The 25,406-nt window shown below is 42.2% G+C and overlaps 1 protein-coding gene across 6 annotated transcripts in view; it reads right to left on the reverse strand.

The window, feature by feature from the left end:
• obsl1b (obscurin like cytoskeletal adaptor 1b) overlaps positions 1-25,406 on the reverse strand; it is a 93,979-nt gene that overhangs the window by 37,360 nt on the left and 31,213 nt on the right. For all 6 annotated transcript variants that reach the window (XM_029703574.1, XM_029703576.1, XM_029703575.1 and 3 more), the window contains 6 exons: positions 21,887-22,162; positions 21,498-21,767; positions 21,120-21,386; positions 17,889-18,161; positions 16,467-16,733; positions 14,631-14,897 (listed from right to left, as the gene is read on the reverse strand). In XM_029703574.1, the coding sequence (XP_029559434.1) occupies positions 14,631-14,897; positions 16,467-16,733; positions 17,889-18,161; positions 21,120-21,386; positions 21,498-21,767; positions 21,887-22,162 (1,620 nt within the window). The remainder of the gene's footprint in view (positions 1-14,630; positions 14,898-16,466; positions 16,734-17,888; positions 18,162-21,119; positions 21,387-21,497; positions 21,768-21,886; positions 22,163-25,406) is intronic.

Raw genomic sequence — 25,406 nt, forward strand, 5'->3', positions numbered from 1 at the left:
AGCTTCAACTGGAAGCCAGTGGAGAGAGCGGAGGAGCGGGGTGACGTGAGAGAACTTGGGAAGGTTGAACACCAGACGGGCTGCGGCATTCTGGATGAGTTGTAGGGGTTTAATGGCACAGGCAGGGAGCCCAGCCAACAGCGAGTTGCAGTAATCCAGACGGGAGATGACAAGTGCCTGGATTAGGACCTGCGTCGCTTCCTGTGTGAGGCAGGGTCGTACTCTGCGAATGTTGTAGAGCATGAACCTACAGGATCGGGTCACCGCCTTGATGTTAGTGGAGAACGACAGGGTGTTGTCCAGGATCACGCCAAGGTTCTTAGCACTCTGGGAGGAGGACACAAGGGAGTTGTCAACCGTGATGGCGAGATCATGGAACGGGCAATCCTTCTCCGGGAGGAAGAGCAGCTCCGTCTTGCCGAGGTTCAGCTTGAGGTGGTGATCCGTCATCCACACTGATATGTCTGCCAGACATGCAGAGATGCGATTCGCCGTCTGGTTATCAGAAGGGGGAAAGGAGAAGACTAATTGTGTGTCGTCTGCATAGCAATGATAGTCTGTGTACCTTACAGAACTGTTGATTGTCGGTTTGTTATTTTTGTTTAAGTGTTCACTCTCTTTAATAAATATACGAAGATGAGCACTATACCCGCTGCGTTTTGGTCCCCTTTCATCGACGCGTATGACAGTAAGGTTTTTGTTGGTTTTGAGAATACCATTCCGAGGAAGTCTTTAGAAGGCCGGATTTCCCTTGCTACTGGGCAATTACACGGTAACAGATTGACGCCAAGACTCACTTTTAAACTTTGAAATGTATGCCAAGCAAAAACCATTGATTGCAACGTTCAACAAACCATACACCTATATGCAGAAATCTACTTTTTACAATTGCCTCTGGAACTTTTAATAAAACACATTTACATTAGGAACAGTGCAGATGAAAATAAATATTCCAAACATAGCCTGGGACAGTTGTGGGATGCAATAGATCCCAAATTAATACAACCACGAGCATAAAAAAAACAGTTTTAAGTAAGGAGCTTGACGCAACAGATGAGAAAGTTTATCAACATTTTAAGCTAAAAGATTAGGCTATTTCTGTGCATCATTTTAAGAAGTTATATGGCCACTTTAATTGTGATACAAACGTTATCAAAGCATATAGGCTTATGGGGTAGGCTACATGACGTGTGCGACTATGATTTGAAGAAGTAAAAAAAAAAAGCATGTGCTATTTGCCTTAAGCTGGGCACCATTCAAGTGATAGGCTAATAATGTCACCCATCACACTATTCTCGATTTAATCTTTACATATATTATTACATATATGTGTGAAATTTGTTTTGATTTAGAATGGACCATTATCATGCACCTGTCTCGAAACAGGGGCAGTGGGGGAAAAAAATCCATGTCATCGATGCACGTTAACAGCGAATTTCCCGTGGTTATTTTTCATGCCAGCCAGGTATACTATACTTCTGTTTAAAGACAAGCAATGTACTTAATATTAGGAAAGTTGAGAAATAAATATAGTAGGCCTAGCGTATAGAAAGCTGATGGGATCCTCCTCTTTTTAATAGAGGCAATCACTGTTTTCTCACGCAATTGCATAGCCTATAAAAACGTTGCGCAACATGAGCTCATGGGCTATCATGAAGTTTTGATTAGATTTTCAATTACATTTGCATTGATGTCAGAGTGATTATAGGGACAATAGAGTGCTGAGTACCGGGCAGTTAGCAAGTCTGGTAGGCTACTAACGACAATCAGCAGCATCAGAGCTTGGAGAAGCCTAATCACCGTGACTAAATGGTCACATGGAATTTGACTGCCGTTATGTCTCGTGACCGCCGTTGTGGCAGTAATATGATAGATCGAGTCAAGATTGAGACCAGAAAAATGCGAGTCCAATTCAAGACAATGATTGTAATTTTACCAAATCACCACCATAATAAGAGTTCAAAATGTCCAGTATTTCTGTGTTCATATTTCAGAACAACATATGGATTCTTTAGACATTCAGATAGAATAAATGCATGCTGATGGAAAATAGAGACACTCTACAAATTATTACTAACCCAAACACAGTGGTGAACAATGGGCATTCTACGCATTCAGAGAAGAGCTAAGGATTTATAAAATAATAATAATAATTATATTATTGTTTTCAATGATTTTCTGATTTAATCTCTTCAGTTTTTGTTGGAAAGGAAAGAGTTATCACTGAAGAGAAAAAATATTCAATCAGGATTTTGTTGGTCACGACTTTGCTGGTCTCTGGCAGATTACATCGAGCTAGCTAAGTCAGCCATTGGCTAGGCCAACAGAAGCTTGATAAAGGCATCTGCCATTCAACTGTATTAGGGCAAAATGTTGTAGTGACAGTGGAATCAAGCAATCACATTTTGACTTAATGGGTGGGACCGTTTTTACAAAAACTGGCAAAAAACAGCCAACACCTTTGCTGATATTCAGGAGTTGATGTTGTTGGAGGACTTTAAAAGCAACCTGCCTGACAGAATTATAGTTCATTTAACCTGTTTAGGATAGGGGGCAGTATATTCACAGCCGGATAAAAAACATACCCGATTTAATCTGGTTATTACTCCTGCCCAGAAACTAGAATATGCATATAATTGTTTGATTTGGATAGAAAACACCCTAAAGTTTCTAAAACTGTTTGAATGGTGTCTGTGAGTATAACAGAACTCATTTGGCAGGCCAAAACCTGAGAAGATTCCAAACAGGAAGCGCTCTCTCTGACTATTTCTTGGCCTTCTTGATGATCTCTAACCAAAACAGGGGATCTCTGGCATAACGTGAAATTTTCTAACGCTCCCATAGGCTCTCAGAGGGCGCCAGAACGATGAATGGTGACTTTGCAGGCCATGGCTGAAAAACAGTAGCGCATTTGGATAGTGGTCGATCTGAGGACAATGAGACTGAGGCGCGTGCACGAGGCGACACCATGTTTTTATTTTTTCGTCTTTGAACTAAAACAGGGTTTCCCGGTCGGAATATTATCGCTTTTTTACGAGAAAAATCGCATAAAAAATTGATTTTAAACAGCGTTTGACATGCTTCGAAGTACGGTAATGGAATATTTACAATTTTCTTGTCACGAAACGCGTTGGGCGCGTCACCCTTCTTTACCCTTCGGATAGTGTCTTGAACGCACGAACAAAACGCCGCTTTTTGGATATAACTATGGATTATTTTGAACCAAACCAACATTTGTTATTGAAGTAGAAGTCCTGAGAGTGCATTCTGACGAAGAACAGCAAAGGTAATCCAATTTTTCTTATAGTAAATCTTAGTTTGGTGAGTGACACACTTGGTGGGTGTCAAAATAGCTAGCCTGTGATGCCGGGCTATCTACTCAGAATATTGCAAAATGTGCTTTCACCGAAAAGCTATTTTAAAATCGGACATAGCGATTGCATAAAGGAGTTCTGTATCTATAATTCTTAAAATAATTGTTATGTTTTTTGTGAACGTTTATCGTGAGTAATTTAGTAAATTCACCGGAAGTGTTCGGTGGGAATGCTAGTCACATGCTAGTCACATGCTAATGTAAAAAGCTGGTTTTTGATATAAATATGAACTTAATTGAACAAAACATGCATGTATTGTGTAACATAATTTCCTAGGTGTGTCATCTGATGAAGATCATCAAAGGTTAGTGCTGCATTTAGCTTGTGGTTTTGGTTTTTGTGACATTATATGCTAGCTTGAAAAATGGGTGTCTGATTATTTCTGGCTGGGTACTCTGCTGACATAATCTAATGTTTTGCTTTCGTTGTAAAGCCTTTTTGAAATCAGACAGTGTGGTTAGATTAACGAGAGTCTTGTCTTTAAAATGGTGTAAAATAGTCATATGTTTGAGAAATTGAAGTAATAGCATTTCTAAGGTATTTGAAAATCGCGCCACGGGATTCCACTGGCTGTTGAGTAGGTGGGACGCAAGCGGTTAACAAACGAGGATCGGATGTCGTCAACCTTCTTTTCAAAATGGTTGACAAAGTCGTCCGCAGAGAGGGATGAGGGGAGGGGAGGGGAAGGAGGATTCAGGAAGGGGGAGAAGGTGGCAAAGAGCTTCCTAGGGTTAGAGGCAGATGCTTGGAATTTAGAGTGGTAGAAAGTAGCCCATAGAGGTTAACGAGAGTCTTGTCTTTAAAATGGTGTAAAATAGTCATACGTTAGAGTAATTGAAGTTATAGCATTTTTGAGGTATTTGTATTTCGCGCCATGCGATTCCACTGGCTGTTGACTAGGGTGGGACGCAAGCTTCCCACCTAGCCCAGGGAAGTTAATGCAACCGCTGTGTCAGATTTTAAAATAGTTTTTCGGCGAAAGCATATTTTTCAATATTCTGAGTACAGAGCTCAGCCATCAAAGCAAGCTATACAGTTACCCGCCAAGTCAACTAAACTCAGAATTAGTATTGTAAATCTTCCCTTACCTTTGCTGATCTTCATCAGAATGCACTCTCAGGACTCCCACTTCCACAAGAAATGTTATTTTTGTTCGAAATACTCCATATTAATGTCCAAATACCTCCTTTTGTTTGCGCGTTCAGGTCACTAATCCAAAGGCATAACGCGAGAGAGCAGAACCAGAGACAAAAGGCAAATAGTTCCACTACCATTCTTAGAAACATGTCAAACAATGTTTACAATCAATCCTTAGGGTATTTTTAACATAAAACGTCGATAATATTCCAACCGGACAATAGCGTATTCATTACAGAGGAAAAAGAAGGAGAGGTGCGCCAACGTTCCCGTGCAGTAAACAACTCACTGGTCCCAGGCAGTCCACTGATTGACTGAGCTCCTATTCTCTGCCCAGTAACAGTAGACAGATGAAACAAGTTTCTAAAGGCTGTTGACAGCCAATGGAAGCCTTAGAAAGCCAATGGAAGCCTTAGGAAGTGCAAAATAACCCCACTGACACTGTGGTTTGAACAGGGATTAGATAGAAGAACTGCAAGTCACTTCCTGGTTGGATTTTTTTCTCAGGTTTTTGCCTGCCATAGGAGTTCTGTTATACTCACAGACATCATTCAAACAGTTTCAGAAATTTCAGAGTGTTTTCTATCCAAATCTACTAATAATATGCATATCCTACCTTCCGGGCCCGAGAAGCAGGCAGTTTAATTTGGGCACGTTTTTCATCTGGCCGTGAAAATACTGCCCCCTACCCTAGAGAGGTTAAACAAAAACAATAAAACGACAGCCAACAGTTCCGCCAGGTGATACTCAGAAAATGGAAAACAACTACCCACAAAACCCCATAGACAAACCCCAACTTAAATATGATCTCCAATTAGAGACAACACAAACCAGCTGCCTCTAATTGGAGATCATCCAAAACTCAACCTAGAAACAGAAAAACAAGAACAAAACATAGAAACAAAAAACAGAGACTGCCCACCCATATCACACCCTGACCTAACTAACCAGAGAAAAAACAGCTCTCATCGGTCAGAGCGTGACACCAAGTAGACGAATGAATCACCACATTGTCAAGGTAAGCAGTACAATTTGGCACAGAAAAATCTAACCAGGAAGTGAGAATTGTGGTGCTTGTAGTCCTTTCAAGTCATTGCCTATCGAACACACAGTGACTTAGGGTTCATTTTGCACTTCCTAAGGCTTCCACTGGATATCAACAGTCTTTAGAAATTTGTTTGAGGCGTCTATGATGAACAGAGAGCGAACAGAGGAAGTTGGAAGTTGTTGACTCAGGAAGGCACTGGAATTCATTGGTGCGCGTTCACGTGAGTGTTAGCTGTGTTGCAAAACATTTTTCAGGACAATGGAATTGTCCGGTTGGAATATTATTGAAGTTCTAAGTGATAAAGGCCCTAAAGATTGATGCTATACAACGTTTGACATGTTTGAACGAACGTAAATATAACTTTTTTAACTTTTCGTCGTGACATTTTCCGTGCGCTTCCTAAATTTGGAGTAGCTAACTGAACGCGCTAACAACAAGGAGCTATTTGGACATAAATTATGGACTTTATCGAACAAAGCAACATTTATTGTGGACCTGGGATTCCTGGAAGTGCCTTCTGATGAAGATAATCAAAGGTAAATGAATATTTCTAATGCTATTTATGATTTTAGATGACTCCAAAATGGCGGGTATCTGTATTGCCTAGTGTATTTTTCTGAGAGCAGTACTCAGATTATTGCAAAGTGTGCTTTCCTCGTGAAGCTTTTTTGAAATCTGTCACAGCATTTGCATAAAGGAGATGTTCATCTATAATTCTTTGAATAACAGTTTAATATTTTATCAACGTTTATGGTGAGTATTTTTGTAAATTGTTGTGCTGATTCACCGGTAGTATTGGAGGCAAAATATTTTCTGAACATCACGCGCCAATGTAAAATGCTGTTTTTGGATATAAATATGAACTTTATCGAACAAAAAATGCATGTATTGTGTAACATGATGTCCTAGGAGTGTCATCTGATGAAGATCGTCAAAGGTTAGTGCATCATTTTAGCTGGTTTTCTGGTTTTTGTGAAGCCTGTCCTTGCTAGGAAAATGGCTGTGTGCTTTTTCTTGTGTTGGAACTGTCCTAACATGATCTAACTTTATGCTTTCCCCATAAAGCCTTTTTGAAATCGGAGAATGTGCTTACATTAAGGAGACGTGTACCTTTAAAATGGTGTAAAATAGTCCTTTCTTTGAGAACTTTGAATTATGACATTTTGTGGTTTTGAATTTGGCGCTCTGATTTTTCACTGGCTGTTGAATAGTGTGAAGCGTCCCACCTGCCCAAGAGAGGTTAAGTGTTATTATAAAAGTAAATATGAGCACTCTACATGCCGCGCCTTGGTCCCCTTTATACGACCTTCATTACAGAACTACCCACCATGATTGGATCAAGCGGCGTGCCCAGGCAGAAATGGACACCTGGTCACATGAGGAGTGGATAGAAAGGAGAAACTGGACGTGGGGGAAAGTGATAGAGAGATATCGGATCCTACCGGGGAAGAACAGGAGGCACCCCCAAAAAATTTTGGCGGGGGGCACAAGGGTAGTTTGGCTGGGCCAGGACTGAGACCTGAGCCAACTCTCCGTGCTTATTGTGGTGAGCATGTGCCTGCCTCCCGCGCTCTCTCTCCAGTGCACCTCCGTAGCCCAGTACGTTCTGTGCCTGCTCATCGCGCTCTCCCTCCAGTGCGCCTCCATAATCCAGTACGTCCTGTGACTACTCCTCGCACTCTCCCTCCAGTTCGCCTCCATAGCCCAGTACAGCCGGTGCCTGCTTTGAGCACTCGGTCCTCAGTGCGTCTTCCTAGTCCGGTGAGACCTGTTTCAGCTCCACGATCTAAGCCTCCAGTGATAAGCGATGGTCCGAAGCCTATAGAGATGATCCATGGCACAAAGCCTCTAGTGATGATCCATGGCCCAGAGCCTGTAGGGATGTTCCATGGCACGAAGCCTCGAGAGGTAATCCATGGCCCGGAGCCTGTAGAAATAATCCTTGGCAAAAAGCCTGAAGGGATTATAAATGGTCCGGTGCCTGTAGGGATAAACACTGGCACGAAGCCTGTAGGAATAATCCATGGCCCGGCACCTGTTGAGATCACCCATGGTACGAAGCCTCCTGTGATGATCCATGGCGCGGATCCTGTAGAGATGATCCATGGCATGGAGCCAGCAGCAGCGGTCACTAGTCAGGAACCGATAATGGCGCTTCCCAGTCCGGAGCCTCCGGCGACGGTCCTCCGTCCGGAGCCTCCAGCGACACTCCTCAGTCCAGAGCCTCCAGCGACGTTCACCAGGACGGAGCCTCCAACAACGCTCCTCAGTCCGGAGCCTCCAACAACGCTCACCAGTATGGAGCCTCCAACGACGCTCACCAGTACGGAGCCTCCAACGACGCTCACCAGTACGGAGCCTCCAACGACGCTCACCAGTACGGAGCCTCCAACGACTCTCACCAGTACGGAGTCTCCAACGACGCTCACCAGTACGGAGCCTCCAACGACGCTCACCAGTACGGAGCCTCCAACGACGCTCACCAGTATGGAGCCTCCAGCGACGCTCCCCAGTACGGAACCTCCAGCGGCGGTCCGCAGCCCAGAACCTTCAGCGGCAGTCCGCAGCCCAGAGCCTTCAGCGGTGGTATGCAGCCCAGAGTCTTCAGAGGCGGCCTTCAGCTCAGAATCTTCAGCGGTGGTTGGCATTTCAGAGCCTCTGGCGATGACCCACGGTCTGGTTCCTCCAGACATACAGAAGCGGGGGGATCAGCGCGCAGTTGGGGTGCTACGCCCCGAACCAGAGCCGCCGCCGAGTACAGATGCCCACCTGGACCCTCCCCTATAGGTTCAGGTTTGCAGCCGGGAGTCCGCACCTTTGGGTGGGGGGGGTGTACAGTCACGCTCTGACCTAGGAGAGCTGTTTTTTCTCTGGTTAGTTAGGTCAGGGTGTGATATGGGTGGGCAGTCTCTGTTTTTTGTTTCTATGTTTTGTTCTTGTTTTTCTATTTCTAGGTTGAGTTTTGGATGATCTCCAATTAGAGGCAGCTGGTTCGTGTTGTCTCTAATTGGAGATCATATTTAAGTTGGGGTTTGTCTATGGGGTTTTGTGGGTAGTTGTTTTCCGTTTTGTGAGTATCACCTGGCGGAATTGTTGGCTGTCGTTTTGTTGTTTTTGTTTAAGTGTTATCAGAAAAGTAAATATGAGCACTCTACACGCCGCGCCTTGGTCCCCTTTATACGACCTTCATTACACTTGGTCTGATCATCTCGCCACCTTGAAGTGCGTTTCAGCAGTTGGAGAATGCTTCCTTAACCCTTAATTTGGCCAAGTGTGAGTTAAGGGAAGGCTACAGTGACTTACTTAGGGAAGCAAGAGAGACGAGGTCAAGTGCACCCAGTAACTGGGAAAGTGGAACCAATTGTTGCTTTTCTTGCTCCCACGACTCGCCGCCCGTTGCGCAGATTCCTGGGGATGGTAGGTTACTATCGTACATTCTGTAAGAATTTTTTGACATCTCTGTTCAGTCCCAAAGTACCATTTAAGTGGTCCCAGGACTGTAACTATGCTTTTGAGTCCGCCAAAGCGCTACTTTGTAGTGCCCCAGTGCTTGCCGCCCCCAACTTTGACAAACCTTTTAAGTTGGAGGTAATCGCTAGTATAGTGGGGGTGGGTGCGGTGCTCATGCAGGAAGATGAAGAGGGAGTGGATCGGCCTGTCAGTTTCTTCTCCCGTAAGTTCAACTCGTGTCAGTCAAGGTACTCCACCATTGAACAAGAGACGCTGGCTTTATTGCTAGCCTTACAGTTTTTTGGAGGTATATGTGGGCTCCAGTGCCTTGCCTGTACTGGTCTTCACGGACCATAATCCTTTGGTTATTTGAAGCAAATGTACAATCAGAACCACCGCCTTATGCGTTGGGCTCTGATTGTACAAGGATACAACATACAGATTAACTATGTGAATGGTTCGGCGAATGTGATCGCCGAAGCGTTATCACGGGTTTAATAACTGGGGATGCATGTTGGTTTTTGTTATTGCAAACTGGAAGTTTGAAGGTTTTGGGCTGGGCGCGTTACGTTCCCCAATTTCTGTGTTGTGGGTTTGTGTATGTATGTGCGTATTTCCGGAAATGGCTTCCTGGATTCCCCCAAGCAGCTGCTTGGTCAGCCCCATTGCAGATTGGAGCTCTCATCCCCCCTTTTGTTAGACATTTACATTTACATTTTAGTCATTTAGCAGACGCTCTTATCCAGAGCAACTTACAGTAGTGAATGTATACATTTCAATTCATTTCATACATTATTATTATTTTTTTTTTTTTCGTACTGGCCCCCCGTGGAATTGAACCCACAACCCTGGCGTTGCAAACACCATTGCAAACAAGCTCTACCAACTGAGCCAGGGGATACAGCTGTCGGCAATTCCCGACTCCTGCGGCAGCTTGAAAAGCTAGTGTTCCTTTGTTTGGAGAGAGAGCTTCTTGGATGTCCTGTGTTGGTTGTTGCTCAGAGACAGGTTTTGTTAAGTATTTTGTAGCCGCTACTTCTGAGGCATGTGTGTGCCAATAGACTCAGTGTTTTTGATTATTGAAATTGTTCACTTTAAGTTTGTATTATTTTGTTTTTGTTCCCGGGGGGAAGGGGAAGACAACTTGGGTGTGCTTAGACAAGAGGCCTGCGGGCATACATATACCCGTAGTATATACTCTGTCTATGCACACTAGGTATGCACACTAGGTAAGACCTGGTCGGACCCCCCCCGTATTTTGGTTATCACACCCACACCAGGTGGTATTAAGGTAGGCAGGTAAGGTAGGAGTGAGGACTCTAACTTCTACATTCTTTGCTTTGGTTCCGTCCAGCCACTTTTCCCCAAATTACCATGTGAAGGAAATGTGAAGGAAATAAATTCCCTGTTAAGGGTAAAATTTTCTGCCTCTGTCATCCTTACCCGTACCTGCAGTCACATACCTCTTTCACTCCACGGGAAGTTGAGAGTAGCAGGGTGTTGCGACCCCTCCTACAAGAGGCGTGCGTAACACTGGTAGATATCATAAATTATACAACGGGTGGGTTTAATCCTGAATGCTAATTGGTTAAAACCGCATTCCAGCAGGCGACTATTTCATAAGTTACCACCGGCTATATTTAAGATGTTAAAATGCATATTTACTCTGTTCCATCTGACTGCGCAATCCACTCTCTCAACAGCCCAGCCAGGCACTTTATAAACTTGATCTCCACTATGAAAGGCATCTAGACATTATCTCACTTTCTTTTAGACTAACGTTTAGTTTTCAACAGTGGAGATGTGTGTAAACCTAGCTATCTGTCTCTCTGACATTTGCAACATTGTTTCAATATTCAAATTCGATCTCCTGCTCTCCCATAGTAATGAACGTGTCACGATTAGACAGAAAGGTAGTCATCGTTTCTTAGCCAGTCGAAATCATGAATCAGCTGGCATCATTTTATGGATATATACAAAGAAACAGTTCAAACGAAACAAAGTGCAGCTAGTTGGCAGTCTTTCCAGCTTCAGTTTGAAGTGATTGTGTTAGCTGTGTTGTGGGCTAGCTCCTCTAAACAACAGTGTCCTGCAAGAGGACATGTTCTATGCCAGGTGAAATCGCGCCTCATTAGCTCATTGTTATGAATGTCCAAATAAATGTCGCTAGAAACCAGCTTATGCATATACTGTTGTTATTCTGGCTGCACTGTTTGCCGTGACTGTAAATTAGCTGTAGTTGGCTAGCTAGCAAGCAAGGGATAAGGACGTTGCCAGCCAGTAAGACAACGGAACACTTAGAACAAACGACTGGGTTGTGTCCATATACAGAACAACGACTGAATGACTGGGTCGCGTCTCTGGCAACTGAAAAACGACCAGCCGACTTGGGTTTGTGTCGGGACTATATCTTGTAGAAGGATGAAATAGTATTTTAATGTAAATATCTCAATCATTATTTGACTATATTGGTGTTTGGCGGATGTATTGGCATGATTTTCCGGCCCTCAACTTTGTCTTGGGCCTAACAATACCCGTGCCAATATATCCTCCAAACACCGGCTTCTCGGTGCCACACTGCAAAATTACTAAAGTAAAAAAAAGTGTTATTTTGGATGCAGTATTTGCAGCATACTGCAGTTGTACTACACTCTGACTACAATCTTTTTTTTTGTAGGGGGGGCCCTTTGTGTAACAAAAAGTGCACTCTCCTACATGAGTGCGCTGGTATTATGAGAATGCTATTCATTGACTATAGCGCAGTGTTCAACACCATAGTGCCCTCATCACTAAGCTAAGGACCCTGGGAGTAAACACCTCCCTCTGCAACTTGATCCTGGACTTTCTGACGGGCCACCCCCCCAGGTGGCAAGGTTTGGTAACAACACATCTGCCACAATGATCCTCAACACAGGGCCCCCTCAGGGGTGCGTGCTCAGTCCCCTCCTATACTCCGTTCACTTATGACTGCATGGCCAGGCACGACTCCATCACCATCATTAAGTTTGCCGACGACACAACAGTGATAGGCCTGATCACCGACAACAATGAGACAGCCTATAGGGAGGAGGTCAGAGACCTGGCTGTGTAGTGTTAGGACAACAACCTCTCCGTGGTCAAGACACAAGATCAAGACACAGGAGATGATTGTGGACTACAGGAAAGGAAGGACCAAGCATACCCCCATTCTCATCGATGGGGCTGCAGTGGAGGAGGGTGAGAGCTTCAAGATCCTTGGTGTCCACATCACCAACAAACTAACATGGTCCAAACACACCAAGACAGTCGTGAAGAGGGCACGACAAAGCCTATTCCCCCTCAGGAGACTGAAAAGATTTGGCATGGGTCCTCAGATCCTCAGAAAGTTCTACAACTGCACCATCGAGAGTATCCTGACTGGTTGCATCACTTCCTGGTATGGCAATTGCTCGGCCTCTGACCGCAAGGCACTACAGAGGGTAGTGTGTACAGCACAGTGCATCACTGGGGCCAAGCTTCCTGCCATCCAGGACCTCTATACCAGGCGGTGTCAGGGGAAGGCTGTAAAAATTGTCAAGGACTCCAGCCACCCTAGTCATAGACTGTTCTCTCTGCTACCACACGGCAAGCGGTACCGGAGCGCCAAGTCTAGGTCAAAAAGGCTTCTTAACAGCTTCTACCCCCAAGCCATAAGACTCCTGAACAGCTAATAAAATGGCAACCGAGACTATTTGCATTGTACCCTCCCCCCTCTTTTACGCTGCTGGCTACTCTGTTTATTATCTATGCAGTCACTTTAACTCTACCTAAATGTACATATTACCTTGACTAACCTGTGCCCCCGCACATTGACTCTGTACCGTTACCCCCTATATATAGCCTCGCTACTGTTATTTTACTGCTGCTCTTTAATTATTTGTTATTTTAATTTTTTACTTAACACTTATTTTTTTTAACTGCATTGTTGGTTAAGGGCTTGTAAGTAAGCATTTCACTGTAAGGTCGGCACATGTATTCGGCACATGTGACAAAGAACATTTGATTTGATTATGGTTGCTGTCCTTTCAGAACCACGAACCTGTCACACACTGAAGGAATATAGGTTCGTCACTGTGCAAACATGCCTATAATCGATATAAAAGCTGATATTAATGTTTCAAGAAAGGAGTGTATATATTTGGCCTGGCGAAGTGGTTTTATGTGCTGAATGAATGGAAGGTGATAATTATGATTTTTTTTCACTCATCTCGGCTGGTCTCGGGAAGAAATTAGGAGGCCTCACTGTCCGAGACCGAGTCAAGACCGAGTACAAATGTATCCTACACAACACCAAGACAAAACCGGTCTTGAGTACTACAATACTGGTATGAGTTTTTATTTAATTTATTTAACCTTTATTTAACTAGGCAAGTAAGTTAAGAAGAACAAATTCTTATTTACATTGACAGCTTACCCCAGCCAAACCCTAACCCAGACGTCACTGGGCCAATTGTGCGCCGCCATATGTGACTCCCAATCACGACCAGTTGTGATACAGCCTGGAATTGAACCAGGGTCTGTAGTGATGCCTCTAGCACTGAGATGCAGTGACTTTTATCGCTGCGCCACTCAGGAGCCCCTGAGCTAACAGAATATGAACTTTTAACAGTGAGATTTTCACTGGACAGTTACTTTAATATCACTTTGCTTTTGTTGCTCTCATACTGAAAGTATTTCCTCAAACCATTAAATTGTAACTTATTTGTTTGAGATCCAAGCTGATTCATACAGTGCTGTTTTACCAGTATGAATCATTTGAAAAGTGAAAGCGCTCTCCCGTTAACTTAAAATCTCAACTACAATGTCCTCTGACACTTAAGCCAAACTGAACGCCTGACACAAATTTGGGAGCACTATACTTACAGTACACACGCTCTGCACCATGACATCATCAGTACAATAGCCTGTATTTTAGTGTTAAGACATGTTTGGTAATGCAACTGAGCTATTTACTGGGATGACATTTTAATCCAATTGTCATCCTTGATTTCAGAACCCTGGCTCAACGGGATGAGACGTATTGAGTGACTCTGTATAAGGGAGAGATTACTTTACAGTGTGAGGTTACATTAGGGAGTGACTGAAAAGACCAACTAACCTACTTGCGATGTATACTACGTGGCTATTTTCTATTTGTAACGTGAGGCACAGTAAGAACGATAGCAGAGCAGTCACTCCATTTCTTTATCATGCCATCGCTTATTCTGACATTGACAAAAATAAACTTGTCATTAAGCCTTACAACCCATGACTGGCAGACCCCAGTGGAGTAGACAACACGAGAAACCAGGCTTTCCTAGAATTGTATATGACACCTCGGCATCAAAAGCTGAGGTGTCAAATATATATTTTCATTCTGTATTTCATACACTCCCTCACACTCTGCTTGTAACACTACTATATAAAGGTGTTGTCTGTAAATCTTTTGCAATAATTGCATTTGATGTAGAAAAAGCGTAATGAAATAAAATATTGTTATTTTGAGAACCGATGCTGAATCAAAAAGACGCTGCTGTTTGTGTACACTGAATGTTGCCAGTCTGCCCACTCTGACAACAAACTAGTGTACTGTTGCTGTCTGACCATCTATATCCGTGCCCTACCTTTAACAATGAGCCTTGCAGATGATTTCACATTTTCCGCAGTTAACACAAATGTGCCTGTGTCGTCCAAGGTGAGGTTGGAGATGGTGAGGCTGTGGACACACCCTTTGGCACTCATGCGCCAGTGGTTGTTGGGCTTTAGCTGGTTCCCATCCTTTAGCCAAGTGGCTTCTACATTGCTGTGCGACAGCTCCACCTCGAAGGATGCTGTTTCACGTTGAATGGTTTGGATGTCAGTGAGTCCTCTCCGAATTGTAATTTTTCTGGCTGTGGGGAAAAAATGGTATTGTAGCTAAAGGCAATAATAACAACAATATTCATTTAATTAGTAAGTTCATCATATAAATCATGTAAATCATCTATAACAGGGGTAGGCAACACTTGTCCTGGAGTGCCTCAGGAACTCACTGAACTGATCAATTAGCTCAGTTGGTCAGGTGTGGTGTCTAGTTGGAATAAAATCCAGCAGTACCTGCGGTACTCCAGGAACAGGGTTGCCTACCCTTGATCAATAATTAAATCAACAGATTTACATGTTGCATGTTTGACAGGGACAAACAAAAATCATGTGTATGGTGCCATTTTTATATCAGCAGTTGCTTTTACCGTAGCCCAGCCTAGACCCCAAAGAGCAAGCAGAAGCAGAAGCAGTGGCACATTGGCTAGGAAAAACTCTAGAAGGAAGAAACCTGGAGAGGAACTTGGCAAAAAGGGGACTCGAGATATACCTTTTTTTTTAAATATATCATTTTAATTTCCCTTATAGAATTGTTTTATTCAATCATCTATTATTTCATGTATTATTTAATCTCTAGAAGCATTCCATACAATATGATCCCTCTGCAAATACCAAATCCAAAGGCTATTTCTTAGCATTTATTTCCATGTTTCTTCCATTTTCATATAGAACGTCACAATAACAGAAGTCATGTTACAGTATGTGTGATACAGACAGACAAATAAAACATGTAGCCAGTTGGAAGGAAAAAGGCAAGTATTTTTTATCATTCAAAAACAGTACTTTACACCAAAGCCTGTTTCGAATCTGCCAACATTTTGACTCATTCTAACACAGATATGCATTCCCCAAGGAGAAGAAGCATTCATTTCTTAGACTTGATGACAACAAACTCGATTTTGAAGGCCAGTGCATAAATTTAGATGCAATGAGAGGAGATCCAAATTCATAAGCGGTGCCAACAGCAGCCGAAGTCCAGACTTTCCCCTTCCCAACCAAGCTGTTGCTGAAAAGACAAGCTCTATCTCACCCGCACCTCACAGCACTAACTCACCCACAAAACAAGTAAGAAGAAAAGAGCTACAGTACATTTTAACTATTAGACCCTTTGGGGTTAAAGCAGCCATTAGTCATAGCTCGACTCTGCAAAAGTAAGCGAAGAGAATGCTCTCAGAGAGCAGTGCTTGTGTGAATGTAATCCTAGAGCTCGTCTGATAACATCTATATCTTCACAGCCAAGCAAAAGGGGCTTAAATAGTTCCTCACGAGTACTTCCTTCTAGCCTTCGATCTGATTCCCCTTTGACACGCTTAATGAAATCATTATGGCTCCAGTGATCCTATGTCAATACAGAAATCTGCTCCCTGAGAACCAGAGGGTGGGCTAGCAGTCTGTCTGTACGTCACCTGTTTGCAGCCATCACCATGGAGGAACAAGTGCCACCCTGGTCCCAATCGTTCAAATTACTCTTACTCAGTTATTGACTTTGCTCCAAAAGCAACAACGGCAACAACAGGGGCAGCGTGCGAAAGCGATGTTGCCGGCAACGGAGGTAAACAAACAACAACAGCGCATAGTGACAACACGTGCGCACTCACGTTCCACGATGAGTTGGGCTTGTGTGCGGTCGTGAAGAGTTTCGCAACTGTAGGTGCCCCGGTCAGAAAGTGCAAGCTTGTGGATGGTGAGGCTCCGTCTCCGGCTCTTTTGCTTCAAGGTGAACTTTGGCCCCGGGTGGATGACTACACCCTGCCTCATCCATTGCACCTCTCCAGAGTCGAGACCCACCTCCACCTCCAGGGTAGCCTCCCCGAATTGCTCAGCCACAACGGGCACCATGTTTTTGGTGAACAACACTTGTTGTTCTGAACAGATATACCCACAATTACTGTGAGTGGGTAAAGCAACTGGTATCACACAAGTATTAGATATGAACTCTAATTAACATTAAACTACATATCCAGACTGCCATACACAAAGTGAAAAAAGAGAGCTTTGTAAGCTACATTATAACTATATAAAGATTCTAATAAAATGATATGATAAACAAACAGAAATGTAGGACAAGTTCTGCTAATGATTCAATTCTCTTAATAGTCTGCTTCCCTAAGTGTTGTAACATGTCTCCGGCACCATTTGTCTCTGTCAGTTACCCAAGGAATTCTAACAGGAGACGCTACTAAGCGCTAGCCGTCAAAGGCGCCCCTTCAACAATTTGAGCTTGTCTGAAGAGGTCATTATTTATTGAAAATATGTTGTGGCATTAAAGAGGCTTTCCAAGAGCACACTGTTGCGCTCATTCCCCCAATAGATATAAAGAGATTTAAAGGGGAGGCAAGGATGATGAAAGTCATTTTTGCCAAAGCTTACTTCAAAATGATCTCTTAAACTTCAAGGAATCAACAGTTGTATAAAGTTATTGCAAATGTGGAATGACGATTACAATTATATGTCTCTAAAACATTGACATACACTGTTGTTCAACGGTGTCAACAGCGCAACTATGAAAATCAAGGGAAGTTAATACAATTAATAAAAGGTTTGGGGGGAAATATCAATTTCCTAATTAATCAGGGAAAATAACATCTTGTCACACTGTAACTATATAATCATAAGAGCACAGTCAATGAGCTACTTATCAATTTAAAGGTGCTCTGTTTGTTGTATGATATTTATATCCTGGTTAGCTTAGAAAAACCTGAAATAGCTTAGCAATACTTTCCTTTCTCATCATAATTTAAATAAGACATCCATTGTTTTCAACCTCCAAGAACGAGAATCAGGAAGATGCTGCTGTTTGAAGGTTGACATTCCCGGAAAAACAAGCAACTTTACTAGCTTCAAATGCCATTCTAAATTATATTTTTATCCCGTGGGATTTTTTTTTTCTTTACTACTACAAATATATCGTTGACATTTAGATCTATTTGTAGGTGGAATTTTTGCATATAGCACATTTAAAACTAGACCAGAATATCTTGAGTACCAAGCTAGCACAATGTTTACCAATGGTGTCTCACCTTGAACCTGGAGGTTTGCCTCAGACACCAGCCCTTCTGCCTCGGCAGTCACCGTGGCACAGTCTGAGACCTGGCAGTTGTAAATGCACAGCATGTGGCACAGTCCATTACTTGAAATGACAAACCTCTCATTTGGAGCTATAGGCCGGCCGTTCAGGCTCCACACTAGCAGTGTGTCCTCTGGCGAAACCACACACTTAAATGTAGCATCTTCCCCCTCCAGTACAGTGATATTGTGTAGCTCTGCAATAAACTCGACAATAGGTGGAGGCACTAAGGGATAGAACATAAAAATTAATTAGAATAATAACACCGACAACAACACACAGGGTTGATTTGCAATGAATATCATTGAGACACTGTATCATTGTTCCAAATCCTAACATGAGATCCATGCGCTTAACTCACACAACTTTTGCGTAAATCATGCAATGAGAGGTCAATGGGTGGTATGAAAACTGTACAAAACGTAATTTGTTGCAAAGCTTTGCTTGGAAACGTGTTTACTCACAAAGGATTTGTCCTATTGAGAGTTAAAGGTTCAATGCACTTTTTTTTATCTCAATATCAAATAATTTCTGGGTAACAATTAAGTAATTTACTTTGATTGTTTACAATTAAAAAGGTAAACATTTTTACAAAAATAGCTTCTTAGCAAATGGCAATTTCTCAAGCAAAAATGTTGCTAGTACTGTCTGGGAGTAGTCTGAGTGGGGAGGGGAAAACTGAAAACTAGCTGTTATTGGCAGAGAAGTTTGGAACGCTCTTTCTTATTAATCTATGACCTAATTTACTGTATTTTAATTATATGTATTGTCTAAATGTTGAGTGTTTGTGAAGTCTTGATTGTGGTTGTTTGTAATGTCTTGTTAATTGGTGTTGGACCCCAGGAAGATTAGTTAGCGTGATGGAGTTAGCTAATGGGGACCTTAATAAACAAATGTAAAATTACAAAAATAATCACTATGGAAGGCCAAAACTACATCCCACAAAAACATTTCAGGCAGCCTTTTTAAACAGCTCTTACACTAAAGGGGCATTGTCAAAATGTTCACAATTTCACAGTATTATTCCAACCTCATAGTGTGAAAATATATATGTACAGTACCAGTCAAAAGTTTAGACACACCTACTCTTTAAAAGGTTATTTTTACTATTTTCTACATTGTAGAATAATAGACATCAACACTATGAAATAGCACATATGGAATCATGTAGTAACCAAAAAAGGGTTAAACAAATCAAAATATATTTTATATTTGAGATTCTTCAAAGTAGCCTTGATGACAGCATTGCACACTCTTGGCATTCTCTCAACCAGCTTCATGAGGTATTTACCTGGAATGCATGTCAATTAACAGGTGTGTCTTGTTAAAAGTTAATTTGTGGAATTTCTTTCCTTCTTAATGCGTTTGAGCCAATCAGTTGTGTTGTGACAAGGTAGGGGTGGTATACAGAAAATAGCCCTATTTGGTAAGATACAAAGTCCATATAATGGCATGAATAGCTCAAATAAGCAAAGAAAAATGACAGTCCATCATTACTTGAAGACATGAAGGCCAGTCATTCCAGAAAATGTCAAGAACTTTGAAAGTTTCTTCAAGTGCAGTCGCAAAAACCATGAAGCGCAATGATGAAACAGGCTCTCATGAGGACCACCACAGGAAAGGAAGACCCAGAGTTACCTCTGCTACAGAGGATAAGTTCATTAGAGTTGCCAGCCTCAGAAATTGCACCTAAATAAATGCTTCACAGAGTTCAAGTAACAGACACGTCTCAACATCAACTGTTCAGAGGAGACTGTGTGAATCAGGCCTTCATGGTCGATTGCGGCAAAGAAACCACTACTAAAGTACACCAATAAGAAGAAGAGACTTGCATGGGCCAAGAAACATGAGCAATGGGCATTAGACCGGTGGAAATCTGTCCTTTGGTCTGATGAGTCCAGATTTGAGATTTTTGGTTCCAACCGCAGTGTCTTTGTGAGACGCAGAGTAGGTGAACAGATGATCTCCGCATGTGGGGTTCCCACCGTGAAGAATGGAGGAGGAGGAGATGAGATGGTGTGGGGGTGCTTTTTTTGTGAGACTGTCTGTGATTCATTTAGAATTCAAGGCACACTTAAGCAGCATGGCTACCATAGCATTCTGCAGCGATACACCATCGCATCTGGTTTGTATTTAGTGGGACTATCATTTGTTTTTCAACAGGACAATGACCCAACACACCTCCGGGCTGTTTAAGGGCTATTTGACCAAGAAAGAGAGTGATGGAGAGCTGCATCAGATGACCTGGCATCCACAATCACCCGACCTCAACCCAATTGAGATGGTTTGGGATGAGTAGGACCGCAGAGTGAAGGAAAAGCAGCCAACAAGTGCTCAGCATATGTGCGAACTCCTTCAAGACTGTTGGAAAAGCATTCCAGGTGAAGCTGGTTGAGAGAATGCCAAGAGTCTGCAACGCTGTCATCAAGGCAAAGGCTGGCTACTTTGAAGAATCTCAAATATAAAATATATTTTGATTTGTTTAACCCTTTTTTGGTAACTACATGATTCCATATATGTTATTTCATAGTTTTCATGTCTTCAATATTATTATACAATGTTGGAAATAGTACAAATAAAGAAAAACCCTTGAATGAGTAGGTGTGTCCAAACTTTTGACTGGTACTGTGTATAAAACATAGGAAAATCACGCTTTTTAACTTCACTGAGCCTTTTACATAATGTGAGTCATGCTGGCTTCACGTGCTCGTTGAATATAGGAAACTGGAAAGCGGTTAGTCCGACATGATCGTGTTCAAGTGCTTTTGGAGTCGCAACAATTCTTCAACCACTAACATTTTAGCTAGCTTGATAAGCTTGCTAACATTGGTTATAATAAATTTAGCTAGCTTGATTAACATTGACAATATGTTCAGACTAGCTACATTATCCATATTGATGAGGTTGTAATTGTCAAAAACGGATTTGTTGTAATCTTTTGGTTGAATAGGTTAAAAAAAGGTCAGTGGTGAAATGTCGGGTAACAACATTTTCTCAGTTTCCCACTTGTAATTTCAACTTGGAGGGTCATTCAAGTGAAATTTCCCACTGGGAACTAGGAGCATCTGATAATTCCGATAGCACATGAGCATGGCATTAGACATGCGCTGACATTAAAAACACCCAATAATGTTAATTTAGTTATTTCAAATATTAGCATAAACATAACTGCCCATATCCTTACTTTCTACACCAACGGTGGCAAAAGTCCTATCGTCTGTGGATTCACAGGCATATTCCCCAGCATTGTCTAGCATTAGCTGGTGGATAGTGATGCTTCGCTCCCGACCCTGTGCCCTTATCGTATGTTGACGGCTGGGCTTAATCTCCTGGCCATCTTTGAGCCACTGAACATCTCCTTTAGCTTTGTTGACCTCACACCTCAGGGTAAGGGTACTGTCCTTCAGGGCAACGATATTCTCCAGAGGTCTGGAGAATTTCACTTTCATTTCTAGGAAAACAAGCTTAATAATCAGTTTTCCAGTTATGGCAGCATAAATACTGTGTTTAACTATGTTAAACCTTATTCTTAGGCATTTTGTAAAAAAAATCCTGCTCTTACCTTTGACCTGGACAATGAAATACATTTCATCCGTGTTGATGTTACAGACAAAACCACCACTATCTGATAGTTTCAGGGGGTTGATGATGAGGGTGTGCATTTTACCCGCACTGGAGATGTGAATATTATCCCCATTCAATAGTTCACCATCTTTAAGCCATCGCACATAGGCTTGCTCCCGGTTCACCATGGCACACAGTGTCACACTTTCATTTTCGTAGCCAGAAATGTTGGTTCTGGCTTGTTTATTCACAAACTTGACTGGGGGCTCTGAGGAGTAAAACATAATTTGAACATGGCCTCTTGAGACTTTTATGTTTATGTTGTGTCAATAAAATAGGTATGTTTTTGTAATTTATTACATGCATTGAAAATGTAAACACTTTTACCTTGGACCTCAACTATGGTTACCATTTTGTCATTGATGGCATCCAATATGTACTCTCCAGAGTCCGAGGGCTGAAGTTCTGACAAAACAAGTTTCCTGGTGGCACCGTCACTGTCTATGTGAGTGCGAGTGTCTGAACTCAGTAACTTTCCATTCCAGAGCCACTGGACAGTGGCATTTGGACAAGATATCTCACACTCCAAGATGAGTTTGTCGCCTGCTACCAGGCTATGATGTTCTGGGTTACCCGAGTTGCCTATGATGGTCACAGGGGGTTCTAAGGAGAAAAACAACAGTCTTATTTTATTCTCACTTTAATTCAATTGAAATTTCCCAATTTTACTACTTCATATTCATCATCTCCAGCACCACCCCAACATCAACACGTGAAAACGACTGCACTCTATGTTTTGTAATAAAAAAAGATAGAGACCAGATGAAAAAAAAAATGTTTGTAGATGATGTCGGAAACACTTGTCTTCTGGTCAGCATAAAGTGATTTTAACCTGTTCAGAATAAAAGGTTCAAACCTGTTTGGCTATGCCTGGATAAGATAATTTCCTAAAGAGGGCCATGAACAATACCTAGCTCTGATCTGATCTTCACATTTCAGGTTAATTTATTTATGAGATGTATTCACTTTACTAGCAAATAGTACAAATATGATAAAGTATGAAAATATGATGATTTCATATGCTTTGAACAGCCTATTCATGAAAAAAAGGCTGAATAGGGTCTAAAACATTTTCTAAGTCATGCAAGTACACTGCATTACCAAAAGTATGTGGACACCTGCTCTTCGAACATCTCATTTCAAAATCATGGGCATTAATATGGAGTTGGTCCCCCTTTGCTGCTATTTCAGCCTCCACTCTTCTGGGAAGGCTTTCCACTAGATGTTGGAACATTGCTGCAGGGATTTGTTTCCATTCAGACACAAGAGCATAAGTGAGGTCAGGCACTGATATTGGGCGATTAGGCCTGGCTCGCAGTCGGCGTTCCAATTCATCCCAAAGGTCTCCAATGGGGATGAGGTCAGGGCTCTGTGCAGGCCAGTCAATTTCTTCCACACCGATCTCGACAAACTATTTCTGTATGGACTTCGCTTTGTGCTTTGTTGCCACAAATTGGAAGCACAGAATCATCTAGAATGTCATTGTATGCTGTAGCGTTAAGATTTCCCTTCACCGGAACTATGGGGCCTAGCCCAAACCATGAAAATGAGCCCCAGACCATTATTGCTCCTCCACCAAACTTTACAGTTGGCACTATGCATTGGGGCAGGTAGCGTTCTTCTGGCATCCACCACATCCAGATTCGTCCAGATGGTGAAGCGTGATTCATCACTGCAGAGAATGTGTTTCCACGATCTTTACACCACTCCAGCCGACGCTTGGCATTGCGTATGGTGATCTTAGGCTTGTGTGCAGCTGCTCGGCCATGGAAGCCCATTTCATGATGCTCCCGACTATAAAAACAAAGAGAGTCGCACACTCCATATTTATAACCTCCCAGTAATTTATTGGGTAAAAAAACACCAATGTTTCGGCATCCTTGTGCCTTCTTCAGGGTATTGTCATGAATGCTTGAATCAGGTTATGTAGCCAAACAGTGCAATTAGTGCAACCAATGACAATAGGTAAGGGGTGTGTCATAATTGCTATATTGATCAGAATTAATTGAGCTAAATTGTTAAAAGACAATAGCCCACAGCATATTGAATATATTATGCCATTGTTATCATCAGCATTAGCATCAATATACATTATTGTTTCATTTAATTTCACTTATTAAATATTTCCAATTTCATTCAAAAAAATCTTACATGTAATCTTTTGGGTCAACCATAATGCATAATAAGCATCATCAACAGAGTGAACATATGGGTGTACTCTGATGAGCTGTAGAAAGAATACATTCATTTACAAGACCTGATCACAGAAAATACAATTGGTCATACAAAGGGCCAGAGATCAAAGTCAATATTCAGACCACTAGGGGTCAATGTTTTTAAATAGGATATCAAGTAGGCCTCCCTCTGTAGTAGTAGGATCTCAATGTTATTGTGTATTTGAGAAGGAGATGGGATGGTTAGCTTCAACAAAGTGAGCTGCTACTGGATAGTCAGTGATCTTACACCTGATTGAGCAGCGGTGTTCAGCTATGCGTTGTTTAATTGTATTTTTGTTTGTACTATGTAGGGTTTCCCACATGTACAGGTGATGAGATAGATTACTCCCTTTGTCTTGCATGAAATGATATCCCTAACAGGGATTTTTCGACCCGTATGTGGGTGTCTGAAGAAGGATATTTTTGTAGTGCTATTGCACTGTGTGCATGAGCTACATTTGTAGTTCCCATTTGGAATGGGTGTCAAGAGTGTCTGAGTGGGCATGTCAGACCTAACCAATCTATCCCCAATATTGCAACCACGCTTATAGACCACCAGTGGGGGCTCCTTGAAGAGGTATGCAATTTTTTTGTCTGACTTCAGAATATGCCAGTGCTTTTTCAGGATTGCTTTCATTTTCTCTAAACACTTGGTGTGTTTTTCTTCTTTGGTTTAATTTTGAGCAATTCCTCTCTTGGTTTTTGAGATATTTTCATCATTGCAGCATTAAGAGTTTTGTCTTCGTAGCCTCTCATTTTGAATGTATCTTTCATTTTCTTATTATTGCTGTCAAAATCTGACTGGTGGCCACAGATTTGTTTAACCCTGCATAACTGGTTATATGGTAGACCATTCTTGAGGGGAAGTGGATGCATACAATCCGCACGTAGCAGGGTATTGCGGTCTGTGGGCTTTGTGTATGAATCTGTATGTAATGCATCATTACCTTTGATGATCAATAAGTCCAGGTAATTTATTTTTATCTCATCAGTCTGCATGGTGAATTTGAGATATTCAGAGCACTCGTTCACCAGAGTTTGGAATTCATTTAGTTCCTGCTGACTTCCTTCCCAGAGCACAAAGACATCATCTATGTATCTCTTCCATAGGATGATTTTAGAAAGTAGGTGGTGTGTCTCTGTTTTGTAAATGAGTGCTTCCTCAAATTGTCCCACATACAGGTTCACATAGTTGGGGACAAAAGGGGAGCTCATGGCTACACCCCGAAGTTGAAGGAACAAGTCTGACTCAAAGGTGAACAGTTCTTGTGCTGAAGTTGCTTCCAGAGGCAGTTTGGAACTCGGTAGTGAGTGCTCCAACCGAGGACAGGCAATTTTTACGTGCTACGCGCTTCAGCACTCGGCGGTCCCGTTCCGTTGTGCTCCTAGATGTTTCCACTTCACAATAACAGTACTTACAGTTGACCAGGGCAGAAATTTGATGAACTGACTTGTTGGAAAGGTGGCATCCTATAACGGTACCACGTTGAAAGTCACTTCAGTAAGGCCATTCTACTCCCAATATTTGTTCATGGAGATTGCATGGCTGTGTGCTCGAAATAACCGAATCCACTCATTTGAAGGGGTTTCCACATATTTTTGTATATACTGTACATACATACATATATACA

This window comes from Salmo trutta, chromosome 20 (assembly GCF_901001165.1).
Source record: "Salmo trutta chromosome 20, fSalTru1.1, whole genome shotgun sequence".
NCBI lineage: Eukaryota > Metazoa > Chordata > Actinopteri > Salmoniformes > Salmonidae > Salmo > Salmo trutta.